General features: G+C 38.8%; 1 protein-coding gene across 4 annotated transcripts in view; it reads left to right on the forward strand.

The window, feature by feature from the left end:
* Positions 1-24,684, forward strand: part of celsr2 (cadherin, EGF LAG seven-pass G-type receptor 2) — a 163,132-nt gene extending 138,448 nt beyond the window's left edge. Inside the window, exons 21-34 of one of the 4 annotated variants that reach the window (XM_057845311.1) lie at positions 1,858-2,025; positions 2,108-2,231; positions 3,065-3,265; positions 3,335-3,509; positions 6,023-6,135; positions 6,210-6,292; positions 6,372-6,498; positions 6,600-6,710; positions 7,763-7,893; positions 7,952-8,040; positions 11,214-11,387; positions 11,445-11,600; positions 16,723-16,945; positions 19,409-24,684. In XM_057845311.1, coding sequence (XP_057701294.1) covers positions 1,858-2,025; positions 2,108-2,231; positions 3,065-3,265; positions 3,335-3,509; positions 6,023-6,135; positions 6,210-6,292; positions 6,372-6,498; positions 6,600-6,710; positions 7,763-7,893; positions 7,952-8,040; positions 11,214-11,387; positions 11,445-11,600; positions 16,723-16,945; positions 19,409-19,433 — 1,900 coding nt within the window. In that variant the 3' untranslated portion in view covers positions 19,434-24,684. The other 3 variants (XM_057845309.1, XM_057845310.1, XM_057845312.1) reach the window with 3 other exon arrangements.
* Positions 24,685-25,460: the final 776 nt, after the last annotated feature.

A 25,460-nucleotide genomic window follows, 5' to 3' on the forward strand; every position in this document is an offset into this window, starting at 1 on the left:
AAATAATGAGTAACATTGTGAGTGCCTGCTTACGCTCTTTTGATTTTTTTTTTTTTTACATTTTTTAAACTATGGTATTTTTTTCAGCACAAAGTCATTCATATGAACTGTTGTTATCATACTGTACTATAACCTACTAAACAGCCACTTTAAGACAAAGAAATACCAAAAAAAAAAAAAATCCTTGAATTCTGGCGAAAGAAAAAATATACAGAAATGAAGCATTATTTGTCCAAAGAGCATGTAGTGTAGCCCTGTAGTGGAGGTAACTTATTTCCTTTTAGAATACTAAAAGGATCATATCTCCGGTTTTCCGTGGTCAATCGGTGCCAAATAAAAACTGGGAGAGAGATTAAAATCCACTCTTTCAAGTCATGTTGGCGGCGGTGCTCTGTGTCAAATACTTAATTTTTTGCAGTGCTTTAAAGTCTCCATGTGATTGAACAGGCGGCGTGAGCATAGAACAAGCTTAAATCTGATTGGTATAATGGAGTCATGTGATTATTGGTCAGACGTCTCATTGGTGAAACTGGTAGAGCCACTGTTGAAATGAAAAAATGCAAAAATCTAATATGTAGACTAAAGTGTAAAGTGTAGCCCAAAAGTTGTGGAGTATGAGTAGCGTTTCACAAATCAACTCAAGTAAAAAGTATGGCTTTGTAAAACTACTCTTAGAAGTACATTTTTCTCAAAAAGTTTCTCAAGTAAATGTAACGCAGTAAATGTAATGCGTCACTACCCAACTCTGATCAGTATCAGTTTTCCAAATGAATGGGTTGAGCAAATTTATCCTCACTTCTATTTTTCGATATTTTTGTCATACATTTGAGTTATTTGACCTTTATTGAGTTACCGCAATACATGTTTTTTAGAATACAGGGTGAATATAAAAAGAATGTGCCAAAACCATTGCGGTATATCTAAAAAATAAAAAATAAATAAAAATAATAATAACTACTGGACTGTCTCAGGAAATTAGAATACACAATATTCTAATTTTTTGAGACAGTCCTGTGTATATATACAGGACTGTCTCAGGAAATTAGAATACACAATATTCTAATTTCCTGACTGTCTCAGGAAATTAGAATACACAATATTCTAATTTCCTGACTGTGTATTCTAATTTTCTGAGACAGTCCAGTAGCTGGATACAAATATTGTATATAACTTTCATGCTTTACAAGTGCTCAATGTGACCACCACCAGTGGCACACAACATTAAGCTGATATGACTTTTAATTTGTTAACATTACTTACTTGTTAAAAACACTTTTAATTATTATTGATTAATTTATTTATTTAATGAATAATCAATAATTCAATCTATTTCAATGATTTTAAAATGAATGAATGCGTGAGGATATTGGCACATTGTTTTTTAATCATCCTCAGGGTGTGTACTTAGTTCGTACATCTGTGGTCAAAAGTTCTGAGACACCCAACCATTTAGTAAGTAAGTGTTTCAAAGCTTTTAAACATGGTTTTGCACGTTAAGTAAGTATGTTCTTTTGGTCAACAGTAACATTTATAAAAATGTATGGCTTCTACTCATGAGAAAATGCTAGTGTTAGTGCATCCTGTTACTGTAATTATACAAAATACGGTATTGTTGGAGAACAAAATTACAAAAATGAAGGCTAATTGTTCAAGAATTTTGAAGCCCAAATGTCATCCAATTGTGGATGATTTATGTGCCCCAAGATTTTGTGATGGTGAAAAGCCTTGGACAGTTCTCAAGCCAAAGTCTGATAGGATAGGCTTTAGTTTATCTGTGACCCCAATGAGGAAAATCACTATGAAAATATCACTTTGTTGTTTTTTGTTTTTTTGTTTTTGTTTTTATTTGTTTTTCAGCGTGCCAAAGCGTCCCGTGATCAACACCCCCGTGGTGAGCATCACAGTCCACGATAACGACGAGCTGTTGAAGCATCCGCTGGACAAACCCATCACGGTGCAGTTCCGCCTTGTAGCCACCGAGGAGCGCTCCAAACCCATTTGCGTCTTCTGGAACCACACCATACTGTTGAGTGCATGCACATTTTCTGCAAGATGATCTCGTACAGTTGTTGTCATCTTTACATTTGATTGCTGTGTTTTGTATCAGAGCTGGAAGGGGCGGCTGGTCAGCGAAAGGCTGCGAAGTGGTCTTTCGAAACAACACTCACATTAGCTGTCAGTGTTATCACATGACTAGCTTTGCTGTGCTCATGGACATCTCCAGAAGGGAGGTAAGGGGCACCACCACCACCAGTAGAGTTCACTTCAGCTTGACACTTTCATAAGTAGGTACTATAAAAAAAAATCTTTTTTTTTTCAATTAAAAAAAAATTTTTTTTTTTACATTTTTGAATTATTACATTTATTTTGGACAGTGGTGTCAAACATGCCGCCATGTGGCCAATTGTGGCCCACGGAACAATATTTTGCGGCCCCTATTTGACATCCAATTGTAGTATTAGTTTTGCCTGGGTTATAAATAATAAAATGATTGAATTACTTGAAGCATTCATTTTGGAGGGACGTGGGGTCAATTTAAACAGTAATACATTTAAAAGATAAAAATAATAAAAATTTAAAAAACGCAAATTTAAAAAAGCCATTAGTAATAAAAACAATAATTTAATTTTAAAAAATAACACTTGAAAAAAATAAAAACAAATTGTAATAAATTGGGGAAAAAATACATAAATTTAAATCAATGAGGCCTGTGTGTATTTTACTTGGGGAATTTTATTATTTTTGTTGTGGTTTAAAAATGTCTTGTGAACTTACATAGCATATCTCTTAGGCTGCCATTGACGGTAATAGATGTCCAATCCATTTCAACTGGGAGAGGCTGGAGTTGATCGAATTGATCGCTTCCAGTTAAAATGGATTGAACGTAAATTGCCATCAATAGATTATTTCAATATCAGTTTCCCCTCTTTTACTTACTACCACAACACATAATCTGTTTCCTAGGCTGGCAGTGAATGAGTTAAACTAAAGATAACTTTTGAATAGATGACCACAGTCCTTGAAATAGTTGACTCTTTGGTCTTCTGCTCTTCTTTTGTGCCAGAATGGTGAGATCCTGCCCATCAAAATCCTGTCGTGGAGCACCGTTGGCGTCACCCTGGGCTTCCTCTTCCTCACCACCGTATTCCTGCTGTGTCTGAGAGCCATGCAATGCAACAAGACCAGCATTGTGAACAACGGTGCCACCGCTCTCTTCCTGTCCGAGCTTGTCTTCATCCTGGGAATCAACCAGGCTGACAATCCAGTGAGCGTCTCAACTTCCTTCAATAAAGTCTCAGCCGGATTTAAAAAATCTGCTTCTCTCCTTCTGCAGTTTTTGTGCACGGTCATCGCTATCCTGCTGCACTTCTTCTACCTGTGCACTTTCTCATGGCTTTTTCTGGAGGGCCTGCACGTCTACCGCATGATCAGTGAAGTGCGAGATATCAACTATGGACCCATGAGGTTCTACTATCTGATTGGCTGGGGAGTACCTGCCTTCATCACAGGTCTAAATCCTATGTTGTTATCAAATGTTATAAAAAATATGATATTTGGGTGTGTCAAACTTATTGTAAAGAGTTCTTAATTGGGCACATACCTTTCATTGACAGGGTGGAGAGCAAAATGCTTTATATGATTTTGGAAATAGAACATACATTGATATGAATCACTTTATATAATAACTTGCTGTGGGTAGAGGTGGGTAGAGTAGCCAAAAAAAAATTCTCAAGTAAGTGTAGCGTTACTTTAAAATAACACTACTCGAGTAAAAGTCATTAAAAAATGTACTCAAGTACAAGAAAAAAAGTATTTGGTGAAAAGAATACTCAAGTAATGAGTGACATTGTAACTGCTTAAGATGTTTGATATACAGTGGTCCCTCTACATACGAAGTTAATTCGTTCCAGGACTTTGTAAGTCAAAATGGTTTTAGGTGGAGCAGGATTTTGCCATAAGAATAAATTATAATTCCATTAATTTGTTCCACAGCTCGAAAACCTACACTAAATCCTTAATCAATAATGCTGGTACTATTACAAATGGCAATTACACATAGCAAAACAAAGAAATTATTGATAAAAACCAGAATAATAGTAAAAATAATTCCTGTAATAATGTAACGAATCGAGTTCTAATGTGGCGGACGTGTTTTGCGAGCTGTACCTGAATGCACCACGTGGCTGACATGCCAGAGTAAGAAAGGTGCAGCTGAGATTTTACTTTCTCTTTTAACGTTCTGTTGTTGCTAGCGTCAACTGCGGTGGACAGTAGGCATGTTGTGTTGCAAAAGGTCTGAAATAAATGATAAAAACCTGACTAAGCTGGCGATTTCTTTGGTGATGTTACCACAATAATAATTGTCACCTTAACTTATAAAGACTGGTGAACGAAGGTCAGAGGAGGACCGTCGAGAGCATAGACATTCTACGGCCGAATTGTCGAGCCAGTTCATGGATGCGCACCCCACGCTCATATTTTTTTATCATTTCTATCTTCATTTCAATGGTAAGCGTCACCTTTTTCCTTTGTCCGCCACCTGCCCTAACTTTCTTGGAACGTGTGTTGATTTCTCTCACAAGAAAATCTGCCGCCCGTCCATCTACGACGCTGTCATAAATCTAAATTATGAAACTGAAAGGATCATATCACCGGTTTTCCGTGGTCAACCGCTGCCAAATAAAAACTGGGGAGATTAAAATCCTAGTTTTCAAGTCATGTTGACGGCGGCGCACTATGTCGAATACTAAAATTTTTTACCGTGCTTTAAAGACGTGATTGAACAGGCAGGCGTGATCATAGAACGGCAAGATTGAGTCCGATTGGTATAATGGAGTCATGTGATTATTGTTGCGACGTCTCATTGATGGAACTGGTAGAGCCATTGTTGGCGTCAATGGCAAATAAAAGAAACCAAATCTAATATGTAGAATAAAGAAGAAAAATGTAATGGCTCATGTACCCCAAAGTCGCAACCCTTACAGCGAACTCATTTAACTCATTGGCTGACTCAACGGCACTAGATGTCCAATCCATTTTGACTGTGAAGGGCAAATGAACGTTTGTTCATCCTTCATGGTTTAAATGAATTGGACATTTATCCTTGTAAATGGCAAACAATGAATTAAATACTTTGAAAAAAAAGTAATCAACTTTGACTTACTTTGGGGCCGTAACCAGTGTTTATTTTGGTTTTATTATTTTTCATTTCTTCAGTTTAGTTATTAACATTCTATTCATTCATCAATTATTATTATTATAATTTATACACATATACATATACACATATATATATATATATATATATATATGTATATATATATATATATACACATATACATATATATATATATATATATACATATATATATATATATATAATAATTGCGCTTTGTTTTTGTTAATTGCGCTTTGTTTTTGTTTTTTTTTGAACGACCAAAATAGTCACTTGCCCTATAAAGGCTTAAAGGTCTTATGTGTTGATATAGTTTTATAAGGTGGAAAAGTGCTATATAAGTATAACACCATACCATACCATACCATACCATACCATACCATATATGTTACCAAAAATAGTCAGTTGCGCTATAAAGGGTTAACTCAATGACTGCCAGCCAAGAGTATGTATTGTGGCAGTTAGTAAAAGAGGGAAAATGATTTTAAAAATGCCTACCGACGGCCATTTCAACTGGAAGGGGCTGAAACCGATCCAACGATCCCAGTTAATGGGTTGGACCTCTATCGTTATCAATGGCAGCCAAAGAGTTAAAGGACTTAAGGGCCAATTTTTGAATTGCTGTCCACTGTAGTGACCACTGTCCCTGAAAGAGTTAAAGGGAAGGGGGAAAAATTTATGATCATCTTACAGATTTTATTCTATAAATGAAAATATCACATTCATTTAGCAAATATTGTAAAATTGTACTTTATTTGCTTTTGTAAGACACCTGTTCTGTTTGGAATTAAAGAAACGAATGCAGTACGGTCTTTTCCTGGATTCATTTCTGGATTTTGTTGGCAGGTTTGGCAGTAGGATTGGACCCCGAAGGATACGGCAACCCAGACTTTTGCTGGCTGTCCATGTACGACACCCTCATCTGGAGCTTTGCCGGACCTATTGCCATGGTGGTTTCGGTGAGTCTTGGTAAATGTCCACTTATTTAAAATCCGGAGCATGTAGCCATGCAGTTTGATGTTTGTGTGCGCAGATGAATGTCTTCCTGTACATCCTGTCGTCTAAGGCGTCGTGCTCACTCAAGCGCCAAAGCATGGAGAAGAAGGAGCCTCGCGTGTAAGTGTCAGACGAGCCTGCTCACCGCTAGCAAGACTCGCTTCTGATCTTGACATTTTTTTTTTTTTATCTGGTGCAGGTCGGGCCTGAAAACGGCCGGTGGCGTCCTCTTCCTGGTTTCAGTCACGTGCTTCCTGGCTTTGCTTTCTGTCAACAGTGACATGATCATCTTTCATTACTTGTTTGCTGGCTTCAACTGTGTGCAGGTGCGCCCACTTGATCCACTCACGATAATGCTATGGTGCTCTTTCTTACTATCATTTCATTAATAGTATCAGTAGTAATTCTTGCCTTTGTCATCATCCAGGGTCCCTTCATCTTCTTCTTTCGGATTGTTTTCAATAAAGAAGCGAGAAACGCCATGAAATATTGCTGTGGACACAAACACCCCGACCACATGATTAAATCCAAATCATCGGTGAGCTCCTTGCCAATAACTCACATGCTTCCACATCAGTGGCCTTTCTCATGAAAAAAAACAATATCCGCTCCAGCCTTGCGTGGATAATTTCCCACGGGGCCCCTCATGATCTCTCACAGCAAAGTAGGGTGTCACTATCACAGCAGCCTCGTTGGTAGTCACTGGGTTAGAGACAAGGGCATAGGTTTGGTCTCAATATTGGTAGTGATGATATAACAGCATAACCTGAATGGACACTTTTTGCTGGGGACGGGACATTAATAAGACCAAACAAATAGGGTGAACGGCGGTCAGGGCGACATTTCTTGCCAATAAAAACCTAATTAATTGATATGCTAAATGATTAATGCAAAATAAATCTGTATTGACTAACTGCTAATTTGCAGTATAACGTTTTAATCTGATATTTTTTCTTAAAATCTAGTCAAATAATTTTCTTCATCTTGTTTTGAGCGTTTAAGGCTACTTAACAGATTAATGAGTCAGATTCTTCCACTTACTTTTATTACTATTTGTTATCTGTTTAGGTTATCACCTGCACAAAAAATATTTGCGTCATCAGCAAAAAGCACCATTTTTAATATACTGGAGACCTTGTGTATATCATTTATATATAGTATAAACAGTTTTGGCCCCAAGACAGAGCCTTGAGGTACGCCACATGTAACTTCAAGTCTATTCGACCTAACCCACCAATTGTCACATATTGATATCTTTTAAATAAATAACTATGTATCCAGTCTAAAGCTGCAACTATAATTCCCAATCTCTCTTGTATGATAGACACAATCCCAGTTTTGAGTTAATAGATTCTAAATGTTTAATTAATTGATATTTTGCTCAGATCTTTGCTCGTGTCCAGAGACAATCTAAGACTGTCCAGTAAAATAGAGTGACATATACCTCCGAATTATTTGTAAGAATCATTCATGCCAAGCACAGATGTGACGGAATGATTCACCAAAAATATGAATGAAAAAAAATCAAAATGACAGCAAATTGCACAAGTGGAACACAGAAGGCTAAATATATAATCTGTGCTCTTCCAGGGCTACAATTGCAATAGCAACTACATGGATGGCAAGTTGTACCACCTTCCCTTCGGGGAGTCCAGCGTCTCTCTGAACGGCACCATGCAGAGCACCAAAAGTCAGCATAGCTATGTGCCTTTTGTACTCAGGTAAGGAAGTACCCGAGCACGGAAGCAATGAGCAGTTTTACAGCTGTGGTCTTTTCAGGGACGACTGTCTGAGCACCAGCCAGGCGCACATCGCCCTCAATGACCACACGTCGCTCTTCCACGAAACGGACGAGCGCGTGGTTGACGGTAAGCGGAACCGTTTTTTTTTTGTTTGTTTGTTTTTTTAATCCTTTACCCTCATCGTCATCTCGAGTTTTTTTAATAATGCCGGCAGAGTATAACAGCGTTTCTAATGGCGTTATTTTTTTCAGTAGTGAGGAATCTAATTAATTACTTTTCCCATCTTTTCAACGCCGTTACCGTTACTGAGGATGTGAAGGGGTGCGTAACTACAATTTGGTTGAATGAAGAGCGAGTTGTCAAAAGTTGATTTTGTCACACATTAGCTGCCTCCTGCCTGTAGAGAGGAGAGCGGGAGGTGGGGGGGTGACGCTGTTACAAACGCGATGGTGATTGGCTAGGTGGGCGAAGCATGCCCTGCTTTACAGCACACTCTGGCAAACACAACAAGACAGTGATAATGGCGATGGGCCCGGGAATTTCAAAGGTAGCCTTCTCAAACGTATTATTTACTTACTATTGTTACTTTACGGAATATTCAAGGATAGTGTTCTGCTGATGGTGCAGTAGGCCTAACAGCGTTTCAAAGATTTCCACTGGTTAATGGTCAGTTGACATTTGTGTTTTCTTAACAGACTAATATATTTCATCCAAATAAATACCAAATGGTCTAAAATACTGTATATAGTGTTTTCAACAGATAGTATGAACCTCTTTCACTCATTCACTCCCAGCCATTTTCACCGATGCAACCCCCTTCACTCCCGGCCGTTGTTCTGGATTTTGACTGATTTTGCAAGGCCCACAGAAAATTCTATTCTATGCTATATCAACATGGAACCCACCAAAAGAAAGATTAGACACTCTTCTTTCAGCAGGAAAAAAAGTTAGTTCATATCTTTTTCCATTCTTTAGAAATCAGCATTAGAAAATAGCTTAGTTTGAGCAGTTTTCCAATTTCTGATGAAAAAACAGAGAAATTGAGCTTTTTGTAAAAGCATACATTTCAAACATAATTCTGACTTAAACACAGCTTTTTTTGCTTTTGTGACATCCCAAACATCTGAATAATGTTTTCCTTCTACAAATTAACATAAACCATAAGATAAATAGAGCTTTTGTTAGCAAAGTAACAATTTATTTACACATAACTAAACTACTGAACTGAGAGATGATGCTGTTGTGGCCGCGACAGCCGGGGTAAACTTTTCCCTCATCACCGCCTGTCTCATCAAGATGGATTTTTTTGAGTCTTTCTTTTGTGCTGACCACTGCCTGGTGGCGGAGTTCGCCTGGGGAACTTGTGTGGGGCATGTTGTGTTCCTGGGGGGGAACACAACATGTGCGTTTCCGGCTGAGTAGCTTGACATTGAGGGGTCGCGGGGGACACAAGCGGCCGAGCACGGCAGCGCGGGCCCTGCACAGCAAGCAGCATGGACTCAACGGCATCGTCCGCTGCACTGGTGGTCCCGGTCGTTCTGCTCGGTCGTCCGCCGCCTGGCATCCTGGACGTCCTCCTGGTCGTCGCACTTGGTCGTTCGTCGCCTGGCGTCCCGGACGTCTTCCCGGTCGTCCTGCTCGAACTTCCCGCGCCTGGCATGCTGGACGTCCTCCTGGTCGTCCATTCGGTCGTCTTCCGCCGGCGCCCCGGCCGTGCGGCCCAGCCATTCATTCCGTTGAATCGGGTTGCAGGTCTTACCTGTTTTTATCAGCTTCGCCAGATTGCTAAGGTGAAATCTATTGTTTCACGCGCTGATTTGGAGAAATTGATCCATGCTTTTGTCATAACTCGGCTGGATTATGGTAATTCTTTGTATGCAGGCGTCAGTCAGGCTGCACTGGCCCGGCTACAACTTGTGCAAAACTCAGCTGCTCGACTCCTAACTAAAACCCGCAGGCGCGAACATATCACCCCGATTTTAGCATCTCTTCATGTTCTTCCCAGTACATTACCGAATACATTTTAAGATATTATTATTTGTTTTTAAATGTTTGAATAATCTTGCGCCGCCATATCTGTCAGAACTGCTTCAGACTTACAGTCCAACCAGAACCCTCAGATCAGCTGACCACCTGCTTCTGGAAGTCCCAAGATCAAGGCTGAAGCTTAGGGGTGACCGTGCATTTGCAGTGATGGCGCCCAGGAACCAATTACCACTTACTATTAGACAGGCCCCTTCACTTACGGATTTTAAATCACGCCTTAAAACATTTTATTTTTCTTCAGCTTTTAATGTGCAATGACTGTTTATTTTATTTTTGTGTTTGTTTTATCTTTGAAAGTTAATTTATTTTGCTGTTTTATGGTATGCAAAGCACTTTGGTCTCCTTGGCGGATTTTTTAAATGTGCTATACAAATAAAGTCGATTGATTGATTGATTGATTACCAAATGTTCTACTGTCCTCCAGTGGCCAGTTTTATTGCTTTAAAATGCATTTTCAGTATTGTGCTTTGGGGCGAAGTTGCATCAGAACCTAGAGATGTCTCTTGTGAAAAAAAACATAAAAGACGTATAAATACGGTTTTGGGACACTGAAACAATTAAAAATAGAACGTATTTATACGTTTTTGGAAGCAAATAAGTTACGGTAATGTGAAAGACGTTATAGAATGTATAATAACGTTTAAAACATGAAAAGTAACGTCAGTTACTTTGCTGAGTAACTAATTACTTTAAATTACTAACTCAATTACTTTTTGGGAGAAGTAATTTGTAAGGAAAAAGGAAAAAGTCGATTTTTTCCTTTTTACAGGTTCTTTAGTTCTCTTAACGAACAGGAAATGATGACACACAATTCAAGAGAAAAAGAAAATACCGAGTGTACATTTATTGAGGAAAGACGTTAGCTAGCCAGGAGAATCTCCCGAGGCGTCTCGAGTAGAATTCTCTCAGCCTTTGAGATCATACCATTTATATTACAGTGAAGAAACCCCGGAGGCAATGTAGTTCCGCCTCATAGATAAAACAGTGGACAGACATATCAGGCTTAACATAGGGAGGTGAGAACTCCCTGCACGACCTTGAGCAGCACAAAGAGGTACTATGAGCAGATGTTCGCGCAGATGATAAAATACTCGGTTATGAGAACAAAAAGTGATTATGAGTATGGGAAGAGATTATATGGCTAGTTAAATATATGGTTATGTGAATAAATATACTTTATATCTACACTAACTAATTACTTTTTAAAAAGTAAGATTAACGACAAGGGTCATCTCATTGTCTCCCGTGCTCAGATCGTGACAGCGACTCAGACAGTGACTTGTCACTGGAGGATGACCAGAGCGGCTCCTACGCCTCGACGCACTCCTCCGACAGCGAGGACGAGGAGGGTCCTCTGCGTCCTGAAGAATGCTGGGAAAACTTGGCGTCCAATGGAGCTAAACGGCCACAAGCACATGGTACAATCGGTGTGTACTCATGTGCGGCCGGAACATCAGGTGTACCTATGTTGTCTTTTTGTGCAGACGGCAGATTGTACTGGCCTGCAGCAGCGAGTGAGGGAGAAGTTAGCGATGCTGAGAGACTCAAGGTCAATTCCGAGTCATCGAATGAGCGCAGCCACGATGTGGTATCGGTCCTGCTGCCCCCCATGCCCAACTTCCACGCCCACCCCCACAAAGGTAAAAATTATAGCAGTGCCGATCTGATTGAATTGTTTCTACATAGTTAGCTTCACTCTAAAATACATATGTATTTGTAGATTCAAATGTAGACCTGAGGTCCTTAAACTTTTTGAATATGAGGCCCAAACGTCTGGGCCACATCTTTTACCTCAGCTAAAGAGAGAAGGAAAATGACATGTGCAACAAAAAAAAAACGTATACTGTTACAAATTAAAGTATTGCGGTAATAAAAATCATAAAATACAGTATATACTAACAGTAAATAATGTAATATAAGAAATTAATATGTAAATATTGACGGTAAACCAATTTAACATTTGCACATGCTCATCTGCAAATTTATTGGAAGGATTAAGTTTTTTTTTTTTTTTTTTTTTTGCAAATCCATTTGGCCTTCTCAGACAAAGATAAATAACAGTTTTGTCTTGATGCCTTGTCATCACCTATTCGTAACACTTGATTTGAAACCGGTGTCATAAAACTGTCATAAGACCATCATAATTATGACATGAGACTGTCATAAGCATTCTTTTTTTTTTTTCTTAAACCTGTTCCGTTCAGCTGTTTGACACAGAGAATGGAAGTCTAACTGTACGGATGGTCTGAACAATTTTAATGTTTCACATTGAGAGTATGACATACTCCATACTCCATACTTGTGATCATTCAACATTTCTCGTTTATTATGACAAAGTAGCGAACAGAAAGGGGTTATGGGGGAACAGAAGAAAAGAAACACAAGAAAAGAAAGAAAACCACAAACTACAACAAGAAATACATTGAACGCCTACACTAACTATGAATATGTTGGTGCTATCGTCAGCTAGATGTATTTCCGGTTGACACCATGTGGGGGGCCTTTTGACCAGGGAAAGAAGGGGAGGGGTTGGGGGAGTCAATAAACTAAGGGCAGTTTACATGGCAACTCTGCGACACGAAGACGCAAGGACTGTGTTGCGGAGTGGCCTCGCGTGCATAAGGTGTCGGCGAAGACGAAAAATTCTGAATTCTGCCTCCAAAGTGGAAGAATCCGATTGTGGGGGACTGAGGGGGGCGTCCTTGGCATGCATATCAAAGGCTCCCGCGGCGCGAGACCGCACCGATAACGTCAGCACTCTTACACGTCACATTGGGCATGCGCAGCGGTGCTACTAAACATTAAAAACAGCAAATATGGCGGAATGTCGGATTTAATTTACCTATTTTAATAATATTTTTAAATTAAATATGTTGAATGTTTCCATTTTTGTGCCTTTTTGAACAAAAGAAAAATGCCACTGCTTCGAGTGGGCGGGCATATGGGGTCAAAGTGCATCATTCTCTGTCGCCCTGTATATCTGCACTGCCCCCTAGGGCCTGGCATGAAAAGTGCATCATTCTCTGTCGCCCTGTATATCTGCACTGCCCCCTAGGGCCTGGCATGAATACTACATCGTTTTCATGCGAATTGCGACATTGTTCGAATGGAGACGCAAATGCAAATTTGAAATTTTTCACATTCTCGGAGAGTCACCATGTAAACGGCCCCTAAGTGATTTGGAGGGGTGGAGTGTACACATTAATGAATGCTTATGAAAGATGTCATTAAGTGCAGAGGTGGATAGTAACGAGTTACATGTACTCCGTTTCATTTACTCATGTAACTTTTTGAGAAAAATGTACTTCTAACTACAAGTAGTTTTACTAAGCTATACTTTTTACTTTTACTTCAGTAGATTTGTGAAGAAAAAACACTACTCTAACTTCGCTACTTTGGGCTACACAAGAGACGTTACATTTAACCTCTATATTCTACATATTAGATTTTTTTTTTTTTTTTTTGCTAGTGATGCCAAGAGTGTCGCTACCAATTTCACAAATGAGACATCGCAACAATAATCACATGACTTGATTACACCAATCATACACCTGCCATCCTGTGATCACTCCAGCCTTTTCAATCACGTGGTGTCTTTAAAGCGCTGTAAAAATGAAGTATTTGACATAGAGCACTTCCCTCAAAATGACTTGAAAGCACGGATTTAAACCTCACTCCCAGTTTTTATCTGGCACAGATTGACCACGGAAAACCGGATAAATGATCCTTTTAATTTCATGATAGTTTCTATGAAGGACCCATTCACTATTCAAACTAGGAACTATTTTCTCCACTAGAGGGCACGCGTGCTCTTTGGACGAATAATGCTTTATTTCTGTCCTTACTTTTTCCCTCTCTCTCGGTGGAATTCAATTACTTTTTTTTGGGTATTTCTTTGGCTTAATGTGGTTATGTAATGGATGATTGTATAGTAAATGGTAAATGGTGTTACACTTATATAGCGCTATCATTATATAAGTTTGTGATGAGAAAAAACAAATACCATTGATTAATTTTTTTTTTTTTTTTTTAAAAAGCAGTTACAATGTTACTCATTACTTGAGTATTCTTTTCACTGGATACTTTTTTACTTGTAATTGAGTAAATTTTTTTGGATGACTACTTTTATTTGAGTATTATTTTGAAGTATTGCTACTCTTGCCTGAGTAAAATTGGCTAGTCTACCCACCTCTGATTAAGTTCAACTGGCAAATTATGTCACTTTTGAATGGATGTAAGAGATGCGGACAGGACATAAATGAAGTTAGTGACCAAATTTGCTGGATGAAACTTTATAACGTGTTATAAGCATTCATTCATGCTCGTGACAGTGTCATATCATAAATATAACGGTCTTATGACAGTCTTATGCCAGTGTCTTGCCGGTGTCAAATAAAGTGTTACTGAATATTTTAATTGAGCATCTCCTCGACACCAACAACATCTTGAATGTACCGAATTAACAACATGCTATCCCTCTGATCATGCGGCCCACAGGTGCAAAACTAAAATTATTTTACGGACAGCTTGTTAGCCAATCAATTTATAATACAAGGCTGAACAAGCAAGTCACTTTCTGTCTGTCTAATGGAAAAAAAAAAAAAAACAACGCAAACGCTTGTGCAGGGTCTTGGTAATTTTCGCTGACATACCCAAAGTGGTGAATTTCAAGGCGTTTGAGCTGTTGTCTGCAAAATCACTGCCAAATCCATTCACCACCAATCAAAGCAGGTCCTCTCATTCACTTTAAATGTGCCGTGAGCACTGATAGTACTTGATATTACAGTTGTAGAAACTTTGTTCCATCAAATCTGGGACATTGAAGCGTATAAATTATTGATGTCCCAATTTTGTCCTAATTTTGCACCCAAATCCAAGTTACCCGATTTTGAGAATCTGCCGCTACTGAGCTCCGATCCGATTCCGAACAAAAGTTCCAAACATGTTACAGTAGTGTACTGTTTACAGTATGTCCTCTTTGCTTTTATGTGTTGCGGAGTATAGAGCCTACCCACGTACCACGTGCTCGCTGTATGGTTCCGCCCACTTGTCCGTCAAAACATAGTGTTAACCTGTTACGGCTACGTACATTTCTCCTATTTACGGCGTGTTTTTCTGCTCCTTAACATTAATAATCAAAATGGTGAAGGCGTGAGTGGCTGTTGGTTGCACTAACAGAGAAGATGGAAGGAGAGACTTGAAGTTTTACCGTATTCCGAGGGATCCAAAGAGGAGAGCGAAATGGACGGCTGCAATTCGACGTGAAAACTGGACACCAAAAAATCACCAAAGACTATGTAGTAGTCATTTTATATCCGGTAAGATGCATTTAATATATATTTAGAGGGTTTTGGCCTGACAACCACAATTAAGATCATTGCTAGGCTAATCGCCGACAACATACGACGTAGTACGACATAGTTTCAAATTCAAGATGTTTGTGACTTCCCTTTCTTCCACCATCGTTATTTTTTGAATAATATTTAGCTGGTACCAAGTGAAAGAAACTGGCCTCGTCTACGGGGCTGACAAATAACCACAATTAAGATCATTGCTAGGCTAATCGCCGACAACATACGACGTAGTACGACATAGTTTCAAATTCAAGATGTTTGTGACTTCCCTTTCTTCCACCATCGTTATTTTTTGAATAATATTTAGCTGGTACCAAGTGAAAGAAACTGGCCTCGTCTACGGGGCTGACAAATAACCACAATTAAGATCATTGCGAGGCTAATCGCCGACAACATACGACGTAGTACGACATAGTTTCAAATTCAAGATGTTTGTGACTTCCCTTTCTTCCACCATCGTTATTTTTTGAATAATATTTAGCTGGTACCAAGTGAAAGAAACTGGCCTCGTCTACGGGGCTGACAAATAACCACAATTAAGATCATTGCTAGGCTAATCGCCGACAACATACACGTATGTATGTAGTGAGTGCTATCGCTAAACCATATAAACATTAAAAGCCCTAGCTCCATTGACAAATGACATGAAATACATTAGACTTGACAGTGGATGTTAGCAAGAACAAAAGATTTTGAATTGAAAATTTCGTAACTCACCTTCCGAGCACAAGATTCCTGCCGAATTTTCGTGTACGAGGACCTGTTTCACCCAACCAGCAACGTAGCATTTATAAGCCTCCAAGCTCTTAAAGTTTTTCAAACTTTCGTGAGAATAGGCTGATTTTGTGTGGACAAGATAGTTGTAAATATCAGGGTCAGGCAGAGACGGTGAAGGCAGCCGGTCAAAAATCATCGATCTAGGCATCAAATATGGATCTGGCGACTGTATAGAACGAAGCTTTTCCACATAACGCCTTTTATGCAACAGATCCAGTGAGTTTGCGGCATCAGAAAGCACCGGGTCTTCCATGAAATGCATTTTAAATTCCGCCATCAATTGAAAACAATGCTAATACAGAGTCAAAATGACGGACAAGTGGGCGGAACCATACAGCGAGCACGTGGTTACGTGGGTAGGCTTTATAAAACATTTTTGCTTCTTTTGGCATTGTTTTTCTGGATTATTTTGTTACTTTAGCCCTTATTTATTTATTTATTTTTTTTTTTTTTAAGTTGAAAGCCTGATCCTTTTCACCTAATTCCAATCGTCTGACAAATGCCATGATCGGCCCGAGTTTTGGGACATCCCTAGTATAGATCTGCACTGTAGTAGTTGACAAAATATTTAGTACGGCAGGGACTCTGAAGCCGGTGATGTCAAATCTGGTGTTTATCATGTGGCACACAGGCATCTTAAAGAAAAAGCAGCTCTCCCCAATCATAGAGAGGAACGGCTTCAACCGCATCCACAATGAACTGTGCGACGACGGGCCGGGCTCAGCCTCCCCCCACGGCTCGTCCTGTAGCGAGCGACACTCCGGCATCGCTAAGGCCAGCCTGCCCGAGCAGTTGAATGGCGTCGCTGTGAGCATCAAGGCAGGAACGGTGGACGGTGACTCGTCTGGATCAGAGTGAGTGTTCAAATTACAAAAGGTGTCTTATTGTCATCTATTCAGGAAGTTTCTCTCTCAATCTGACTGTTTCTCTCTCAATCTGACTGTGACTTTTGTTATTGTCTTCAGTGAGAGTTGTCGACTACCTCATGTTCCTCTTTTTGTTTTCTGGACAGATAAAAACCCTGAAATTCAAATATCTAATTCCAATTTATATCATTAACCCACTTTCCATAATGCACTTCTGTTGTGTGCCCTGCCGCCAAACTTACATTTAACCCTTTTATGTGTCATTGATGTTGATAAAAATCCAATCAACCTTAATTTAAATTAGTTCATTACAATTAGACGCACAATCCATTTGAACTAGAAGGGTTAGCAGTGACAGCCCTTAACTCATTCACTCCTAACCATTTTCACCGAAGCGAGGCCTTTCGCTCCCGGCCGTTTTACTGGATTTTGACTGATTTTGCAAGGCCCACAGAAATTTCGTTCTATTGCTGTGTAAACATGGAACGCACCAAAAGAAAGATTAGACTCTCTTCTTTCAGCAAAAAAAAGTTAGTTATATCTTTTTCCATTCTTTAGAAATCAGCATTAGAAAATAGCTTAGTTTGAGCAATTTTCCAATTTTTGATGAAAACACTTTCGAGAAATTGAGCTTTTTGTAAAAGTATACATTTCAAACATAACTTTGATCTTAACACAGCTATTTTTCGCTTTTGTGACATCCCAAACATCTGAATAATGTTTTCGTTCTACAAAATAACATAAACAACAAGACAAATAGAGCTTTTGATCGCAAAGTAACATTTTATTTACACATAACTAAACTATTGAAACTGAACTGTTAAACTATATGCGCACATAACAACGGGGAAGGCTCTCGGCTGCTCCCGGTTGAATGAGTTGGCTCCCAGTAATCTGATGAGTCCGGATCAAGATCGGTCTCACTTTTTCGTCATCTTCATCATCTTCATCGTTGGTTTCAACCTCGGGCTCAGGAGTCAGTGGAACCTGACGCTGTTGTGGCCATCACCGTCTGTCTTATCAAGATAGATTTTTTTCAATCCTTCTTTGACGATGGTTTCATTTTCTTTTCAAAACACTCCTCCAGTGTCGTTTGCCTTTTTTTTCCAATCGTTCTCCACATTTTTCTCAAATTCTCACGCTTCTTCATAAGATCCCTCCAACTTCCGTTTCCAGTTTATTTTTCTTCACTTCCTTTCTTGGCTCGAGATGAGTTCTTACAAAATGCGCTACTGCCCTCCAGTGGCCAGTTGTATTGCTTCAAAATGAGTTTCTAGCATTGTGCATTGCAGTTTAGGTGCAACAGATCCTAGAGATGCATCTTGTCAAAAAAACGTAAAAGACGTATAAATACGTTTTTGGGACACTGAAACAATTAAAAATAGAACGTAGTCATACGTTTTTGGGAGCAAATGAGTTCATGCCAAATATTTCTGGATTTTATCCAGTATTGAGCATTCATGTAGACATTATTCTCATTTTCGTTCAGTTCCTGTAAGTGCAATGCACAGGTATATAGACACTTTTGTCCAAGTGATGCACAGTATGTTTAATGCTGACCTAAATCAGGGGTGTCCAAACTAAACAGTAGCTCGCTGCCCAAGTTTTGTGGGCCTGTAGCAAATTATGAAAATATCATTGGCTATGACCAGCACAAGAAGCTTAAATTCATCTTATATTCTCTTGCACTTCTCATCTTTAAAGTGCGTACGACAGGAGAAAAAAAAAGTCTTAAATAGGATTATTATGTGAATTAGAATCATATTTTGAGACGATTCGACTATATACAACAATTTAGCAAAGCGCAGATGACGAGAAATTTGTCTTTTAATCTGCCGGTTAGCCACGCCTGAGGTAATGGCCATTTAAGGTCATTTACCTGTTTATTTTCAGTTACTTCCTGTTGATTTTAGGGTATTTTACGGGCCACTTCCTGTTTATTTTGAGTTACAGAACAGGAAGTGACTTGGGAATCACTCAAATGGATAGGCAGTGACTCAAACTCAACAGGAAATGACCTGTAAATGCCCTGAAAATCGGACAGAATGACTGTGAATGCTGTGGTTTCAAATGAACAAATGTTCCCAGTCTAAATGGATTCGGCGTCGTGCACCGTCAATGGCGCCTTAGAGTTAACTGAGACACTGGCATGGTGGAAGATTTTGGTAGCAACTTGTTGGTTCGTTTTCATTTCTTTGTTTAGACATTGACACCTTTTTAAAACGATATCTCGATTCTTGGAAGGAGCATACCAATAACCTTTTGTGGTACAAAGTATCACGATATATCATCATTTCGATATTTTGTCAGACCCCTACGTCCTAATTTATAAGCATCCGTCATCCTGACCCATCACCCCTCTTTTGTGTCCGTGTGTGTTTCATCCTTTCTTGTTTTGGTTTTCTTTGTGTTGCTGCTCTTCCTCCACCTTTTTGGGTTTTTTTTCCGCAGAAGCCACTGCAACACTGCCATGTGAGCGCGCTGACAGAGGGCTGGTGTGTCTTTGCGGGTCATAGAGGCTCCTTCCTCGTCGCTGGGACTTCTCCATTGAAAATGCTTTTTTTTCTTTTTTTTTTTTTTAAAGGATTCTGAAGGATAAAGTATGTGTGGGAGCGTACATTGTACAGTGGAGCCACTGAGAACGGGTGTGGGCATCTTTCAGGAGAGTGTAGCTTAGCCATTTATGATTGCTACTAGGGATGTCCCGATCGCATATTTTTGTAACATAGTCTGTGTCACCTGATTTTGATAATCTGCCGATACTAAGTCCTGATCTGATACAAGGAAAAACTTTTTTTTTTTTGTTTGTTTTTTTTTTGTGAACAAAACCTAATATGTCACAGTACTGTACTTTTTACAGTACTTCTTCTTACACTTTTTCCAGGAGTGTTGCGTAGTATAAAACGTATATATTTTCTATTTTCTTTTGGCAATGCCATTGTATTTCTGGATTATTTTGTTACTTTTTAGCCCTTACAAAGTAAAAAATATATATGGCGGAAAACACTCAGATGACTTGAAGTTCCGCTCTGAGACCCCAATTTGGCCAAATTTCAAAATTGTCCTATTTGCATGTGTGATACATCATTGGAAAGCTTAAAATCTCAATTTTCTGAGGGAAGAAAAATTTGGGGCAGGAGGGCATTTTAAAAAAAAAAAATTTTTTTAAACAGCAAAACCCTATTTGGAGGTGAGAGCACGCGAGAGCAGAATTACAGACGCCATGACTTTAACGTGATATTATCGCGTACTTACCTTGTTTCGATCCAAAACCTCCATGTAGCATGTATCACTGAGTGTCAAGACACAGCTTTGAATGGCCACAGCTGGATTTTGGGGGGATTTTATAAGTGAAACAAGGTACCATAACAAGTGTCGCAATGCAGAAATCACAGACATCAAGGAGTGGTCGAGATTTTCTTTTTCATATAGTTACCCTTTTAAACGTTTTTTTTTTTTTCTTCAATTTTTCTTTGTTTGGATCGATTATTTATGATCTAACATATCGGAGAAAATGCGACAGTAACAAAAAATATATATAATTAAGCAATAGTTATGAGGTAGATATCCGTGACTTTTTTACAGACGCCATTTTTTTCATTGTGACATAATTTGTTTAAAATATATGTGTGAATAATTTTTTAAAGTCAGTTTTCGTTCAAAAAAATGAGACATCAATTAATGATTCTTAGCTAAAAATGACAGACATTTTGAATAATAAATATAATTAATTACCTTTCTTGTATGGCGGGGTTGAAACAAAAGCGGTTGAGCGATGTCTGTAAACGGGGGGTTTTCAGGGTAAAACGGACAAATTAAAAATAGTTCGGGGGCTTAATGCGCCATGAATCTGCTATGGCAGCATATAGACATATTGTTCTATCAAACACAACAGTTGTTTTGGCTTAAAATACAGCAGTTTCTTTTAAAGAGGAGTGCAAGAGCAGAAAATGCTTTTTTTAGTCTTGTCTGTGTTTTCCGTCATATACAAATTAGGCCTGAATTATATTGGAAAATTTTAAGATTGCGATACAGTGGAGAAAATAAGTATTTGAACACCCTGAAATTTTGCAAGTTCTCCCACTTAGAAATCATGGAGGAGTCTGAAATTTTCATCGTCGGTGCATGTCCACTGTGAGAGAGATAATCTAAAAAGAAAAATCCAGAAATCACAATGTGTGATTTTTTTAACAATTTGTTTGTGTAATACAGCTGCAAATAAATATTTGAACACCCGTCTATCAGCTAGAATTCTGACCCTGAAAGCCCTGTTAGTCCTTCTATTAGAAGTCCACCTCCATGTATTATTCTGAATCAGATGCACTTGTTTGAAGTCGATAGAAGCATAAAGACACCTGTCCACCCATTACAATCAGTAAGACTCAAACTTCTAACATGATCAAGACCAAAAAGCTGTCCAAAGACACGAGAGACGAAATTGTTCAGCTCCACAAGGCTGGAAAGGGCTGCGGAGCAATTGTGAAACATTTTGGTGGAAAAAGGGTCCACTGTTGGAGCAATCATTAGAAAATGGAAGTAGCTAAACATGATTGTCAATCTCAATCTGAGTGGAGACCCATGTAAGATATCATCTCGTGGGGTCTCAATGAGCCTAAGAAAGGTGAGGAATCAACCCAGAACTACACGACAGGAGTTGGTCAATGACCTGAAAAGCGCTGGGACCACTGTTACCAATGTAACTGTTGGTAATACACTAAGACATCATGTTTTGAAATCATGCATGGCACGGAATGTTCCCCTGCTTAAGTCAGCACATGTCAAGGCCCATCTTAAGTTTGCCTGTGACTATTTGGATGATGCAAAGGAGTCACGAGAGCAAATTCTGTGGTCAGATGTGAGTAAAATAGAACTTTTTGGCTATAATTCAACTTACAGTGTTTGGAGGAAGAAATATAATAAGTACTATCTCAAGAACACCATCCCCACTGTGAAGCATGGGGGTGGTAGCATCATGCTTTTGGGGTGTTTTTCTGCGCAATGGACAGGACAAGTGCACTGTATTAAAGAGAGGATGACTGAGACCCTGTATTGTGAGATTTTGGGGAACAACCTCATTCCTTCAGTCAGAGCATTGAAGATGGGTCGTGCCCAGGTCTTCCAACACAACAATAACCAAGGAGTGGCTCTGTAAGAAGCATAACAAGGTTTTAGTATGGCCTAGCCAGTCTCCAGACCTAAACCCAATAGAAAACCCTTTGGAGGGAGCTCAAACTCTGTGTTCCTCAGCGACCGCCCAGAAAACCTGACTGACGGGTGGGCCAGGATCCCACATGCAGTGTTTGCAAACCTGGTAAAAAACTACAGGAAACGTTTGACCTCTGTAATTGCAAACAAAGGGTACTGTACCAAATATTAACAATAGTTTTCTCATGTGTTCAAATACTTATTTGCAGCTGTATCACACAAATCGTTAAAAAATCATACATTGTGATCTCTGGATTTTTCTTTTTAGATGATCTCTCTTACAGTGGACATGCAATTAATGAATTGAAATGAAATTTCAGACCCCTCCATGATTTCTAAATGGGAGAACTTGCAAAATAGCAGGGTGTTCAAATACTTATTTTCTTCACTGTATATATTGCCAAGGCTCCACACTTTTTGCATTGGTTGCACTGGTGTGCCTAACTTTTTTCTTAAGGTGCACCAGCACAAAAGGTAGGGGCACCCACATTGTTCATTGCCTCACCTTTAACGCCATATTTTTAATCACTCTCCGTAACATTCATATAATTCATATGGGTGAGTCCGCTCAAATTCATTCACGCTTTGACGCTCACGCTGCCGAGAAAAGCCTCTAGACAACAAAGATTGACTAAACGATGATTGACACATTTGTGCCTTTGATCGTACAGCTACAGAGCCTTCACTCACCAGATCAACGCTACAAACCTGTCAATCATTGTTAAGTTAACTCCTGCTGCCTGATGACCAAAAAAAGCAGTAGGAGGTAGAGTGAGAGGCTCTATGTGCATGAAGCAGAAAAACTTTTTTTTTGATTAAAAAAAAAAAACGATCATTTTCACCCGTTTCTGATCCTCTAAAAAATGGCGCGATTTGGCCCAATTTCTGGTCACGAGATCGGATGGGGACATCCCTATTTGCTACTTTACAGAAATTGTCATATTCCTCCCATTGGAGAGATCCTCAACACCTCATGAATTTAGCTATACACAGTATTTCCTGAAAAATGATGAATATAATATTAACTAACAGTCAGAGGTGGGTAGTAACACGTTACATTTATTCTGTTACATTTACTTTTACTAAAATTTACCGTTTTACCACGCAATACTTTTTACCTTTGCCTGAGTAGATTTGTGAAGACGATAATAATCTTACTCCTCTTGCTACATTGCGACTTTATTTTTGCCTAGAGGGCGCTCATACGTTTTTCTACAGGCAATTTTACAGTCTAAATTCAATGATTTTTGTGTCATCTTTTTGTCCTAATATGGCCATTTTATAGTTATAGTACAGTATAATAATCTGTAATGATTTATACTGTATATAATAATATAAATATAAAAATGATATTGTAAGCTGTTACAATTTTACTCATTACTTAAGTATTCTTTTCAATGAATACTTTTTAACTTGTACTTCATTACTCTTTTGGATGACCACTTTTACTTGAGTAATATGATTTAGAAGTAACACTACTTTTACCTAAGTAAAATTTTTGTCTACTCTACCCACCTCTGCTTACAGTATAATAACCCAAGCTGAAGCACTACTTTCTGTCAATCTCAACCTCTAGTTAGACCCGTATTCATCTGAAAGACATGTATTTTCTCTAGTCACTTATTGACTTTAAAATGAATTTAATATCTGAATTAGCCCACTGTAGTTCTCAGTGGCTCATATCATGCGAGTGTGCGTGCCAAACGTCAGGATCGAGTACTGATGGAACATACGTATCTCCCTTTAAATATATTGTTTTGTTTACATACTTGAATTGTTTTTTAAATGCACTTTTTGTTTCATTTGCTGCCCTAATTAGTTTTATTTTTCAAATTTTGTACATTTTTTTGATAGTGGAACAATAAAGTTGTCATGCTTGTGTTCGCCTAGGCTTGCAGACATTCAGGGAACGTTCAGCTAAAAGGACTCGGTGATGAGTTTGGACTATGCTCGATGGATATAGTTCGTGTGTATGTGTGTGTGTGGGGGTGGGGGGTCGAGGGTGCGGCCGTGTGTGTGTGTTCATGTGTGCGTGTCCAAGCACTAATAAGCAAGTAAAAGTCATTATTTCCAGCCTGTGTTTGTGGATTTCATTCCACTGTCAATGCTGTAGTTCATATCAACAAGGGCACAAGTCTGTACGTATGTGTACAATTAAGAAAAGGACTTTTGATACTTTTTGTCATTTTGCAAATCAACGAGAGCACATTTTGATGGACTCGATGCTCTCTTTTTGTTTGTCATCCAAGGGGAGGACACATTTCCGTCCATGAATAATAACCGTGTTTCATAGGGTAGCGGGGCGTGTTCGTCATTTGTAAAATAATTCAAATCCATGAATATTTGCCATGTAATCTGTTTTTACTGTACAGAGTGGCCTGTAAATGAAAGTAAATATGTAAACATGACATCATTGTAGGTTTGTCTCTCTTTGTATCTACTATTTGCCATGTTGACCAACTGTGGACTTAAATGTGTTTCCATTGAATTGCCATTAAAATAATTCGCAGATGGTGTTTCTATGACTGCTACTGCACTCAGTTCTTTTTTACATTAAGGTAACAGAAACACTGTTAATGACATTTATTTAAAAGACATGTAAAAACTACATAATTAGCACATTTCGTAGACCACTAATGATGGAGAAAATCATGTTTAGAAACAATTATGACACCGCTTACGAGCGTAGCCATTTTGTGACGTCAATAATACCCACGCACATGCACACTGATAGATTTGAGCACAGGTGCATGGTACAGTCATGTGAATAAATAAGGGCACCCTATGGAAGCCTGTATGTTTTCTAACATATTTGGCCATATGGATATTTAATATCAATTTTAACAATCTTGAGAGATTCAAGTAATAGAACTAAACAATTAAAACTTAAAAAGATTTTTTTTTTACTTTCTGTAAAATGTAACTTTAAATAACTGCAATTTCTGAGGAATAAATTAGGACACCCCCACATTCAATCCAACTCAAAATGGCTAAAAATCACACAAAGGTGTATCACATCAGGTGCATATGATCAGAACATCATTACCCAGTGGTATGAAGGAGGCTTGCCTTATTTAAACCTCACTTTTAGTCTGGTGTGCCCCTGACTGTTGAAGTGAGAGAAAACACCATGGTGAGATCAAAGGAGCTGTCTGAGGCCTTCAGAAAGAAGATTGTAGATGCTTATGAGTTTGGTAAGGGTTCTCAAAAGAATATAAAACCAGCCATTCCACTGTCTGGAAAATAGTCTACAAGTGGAGGAAATTCAAAACAACTGCCAACATACCCAGGTCTGGCC

This window comes from Corythoichthys intestinalis, chromosome 9, assembly GCF_030265065.1.
Source record: "Corythoichthys intestinalis isolate RoL2023-P3 chromosome 9, ASM3026506v1, whole genome shotgun sequence".
Classification (NCBI taxonomy): domain Eukaryota; kingdom Metazoa; phylum Chordata; class Actinopteri; order Syngnathiformes; family Syngnathidae; genus Corythoichthys; species Corythoichthys intestinalis.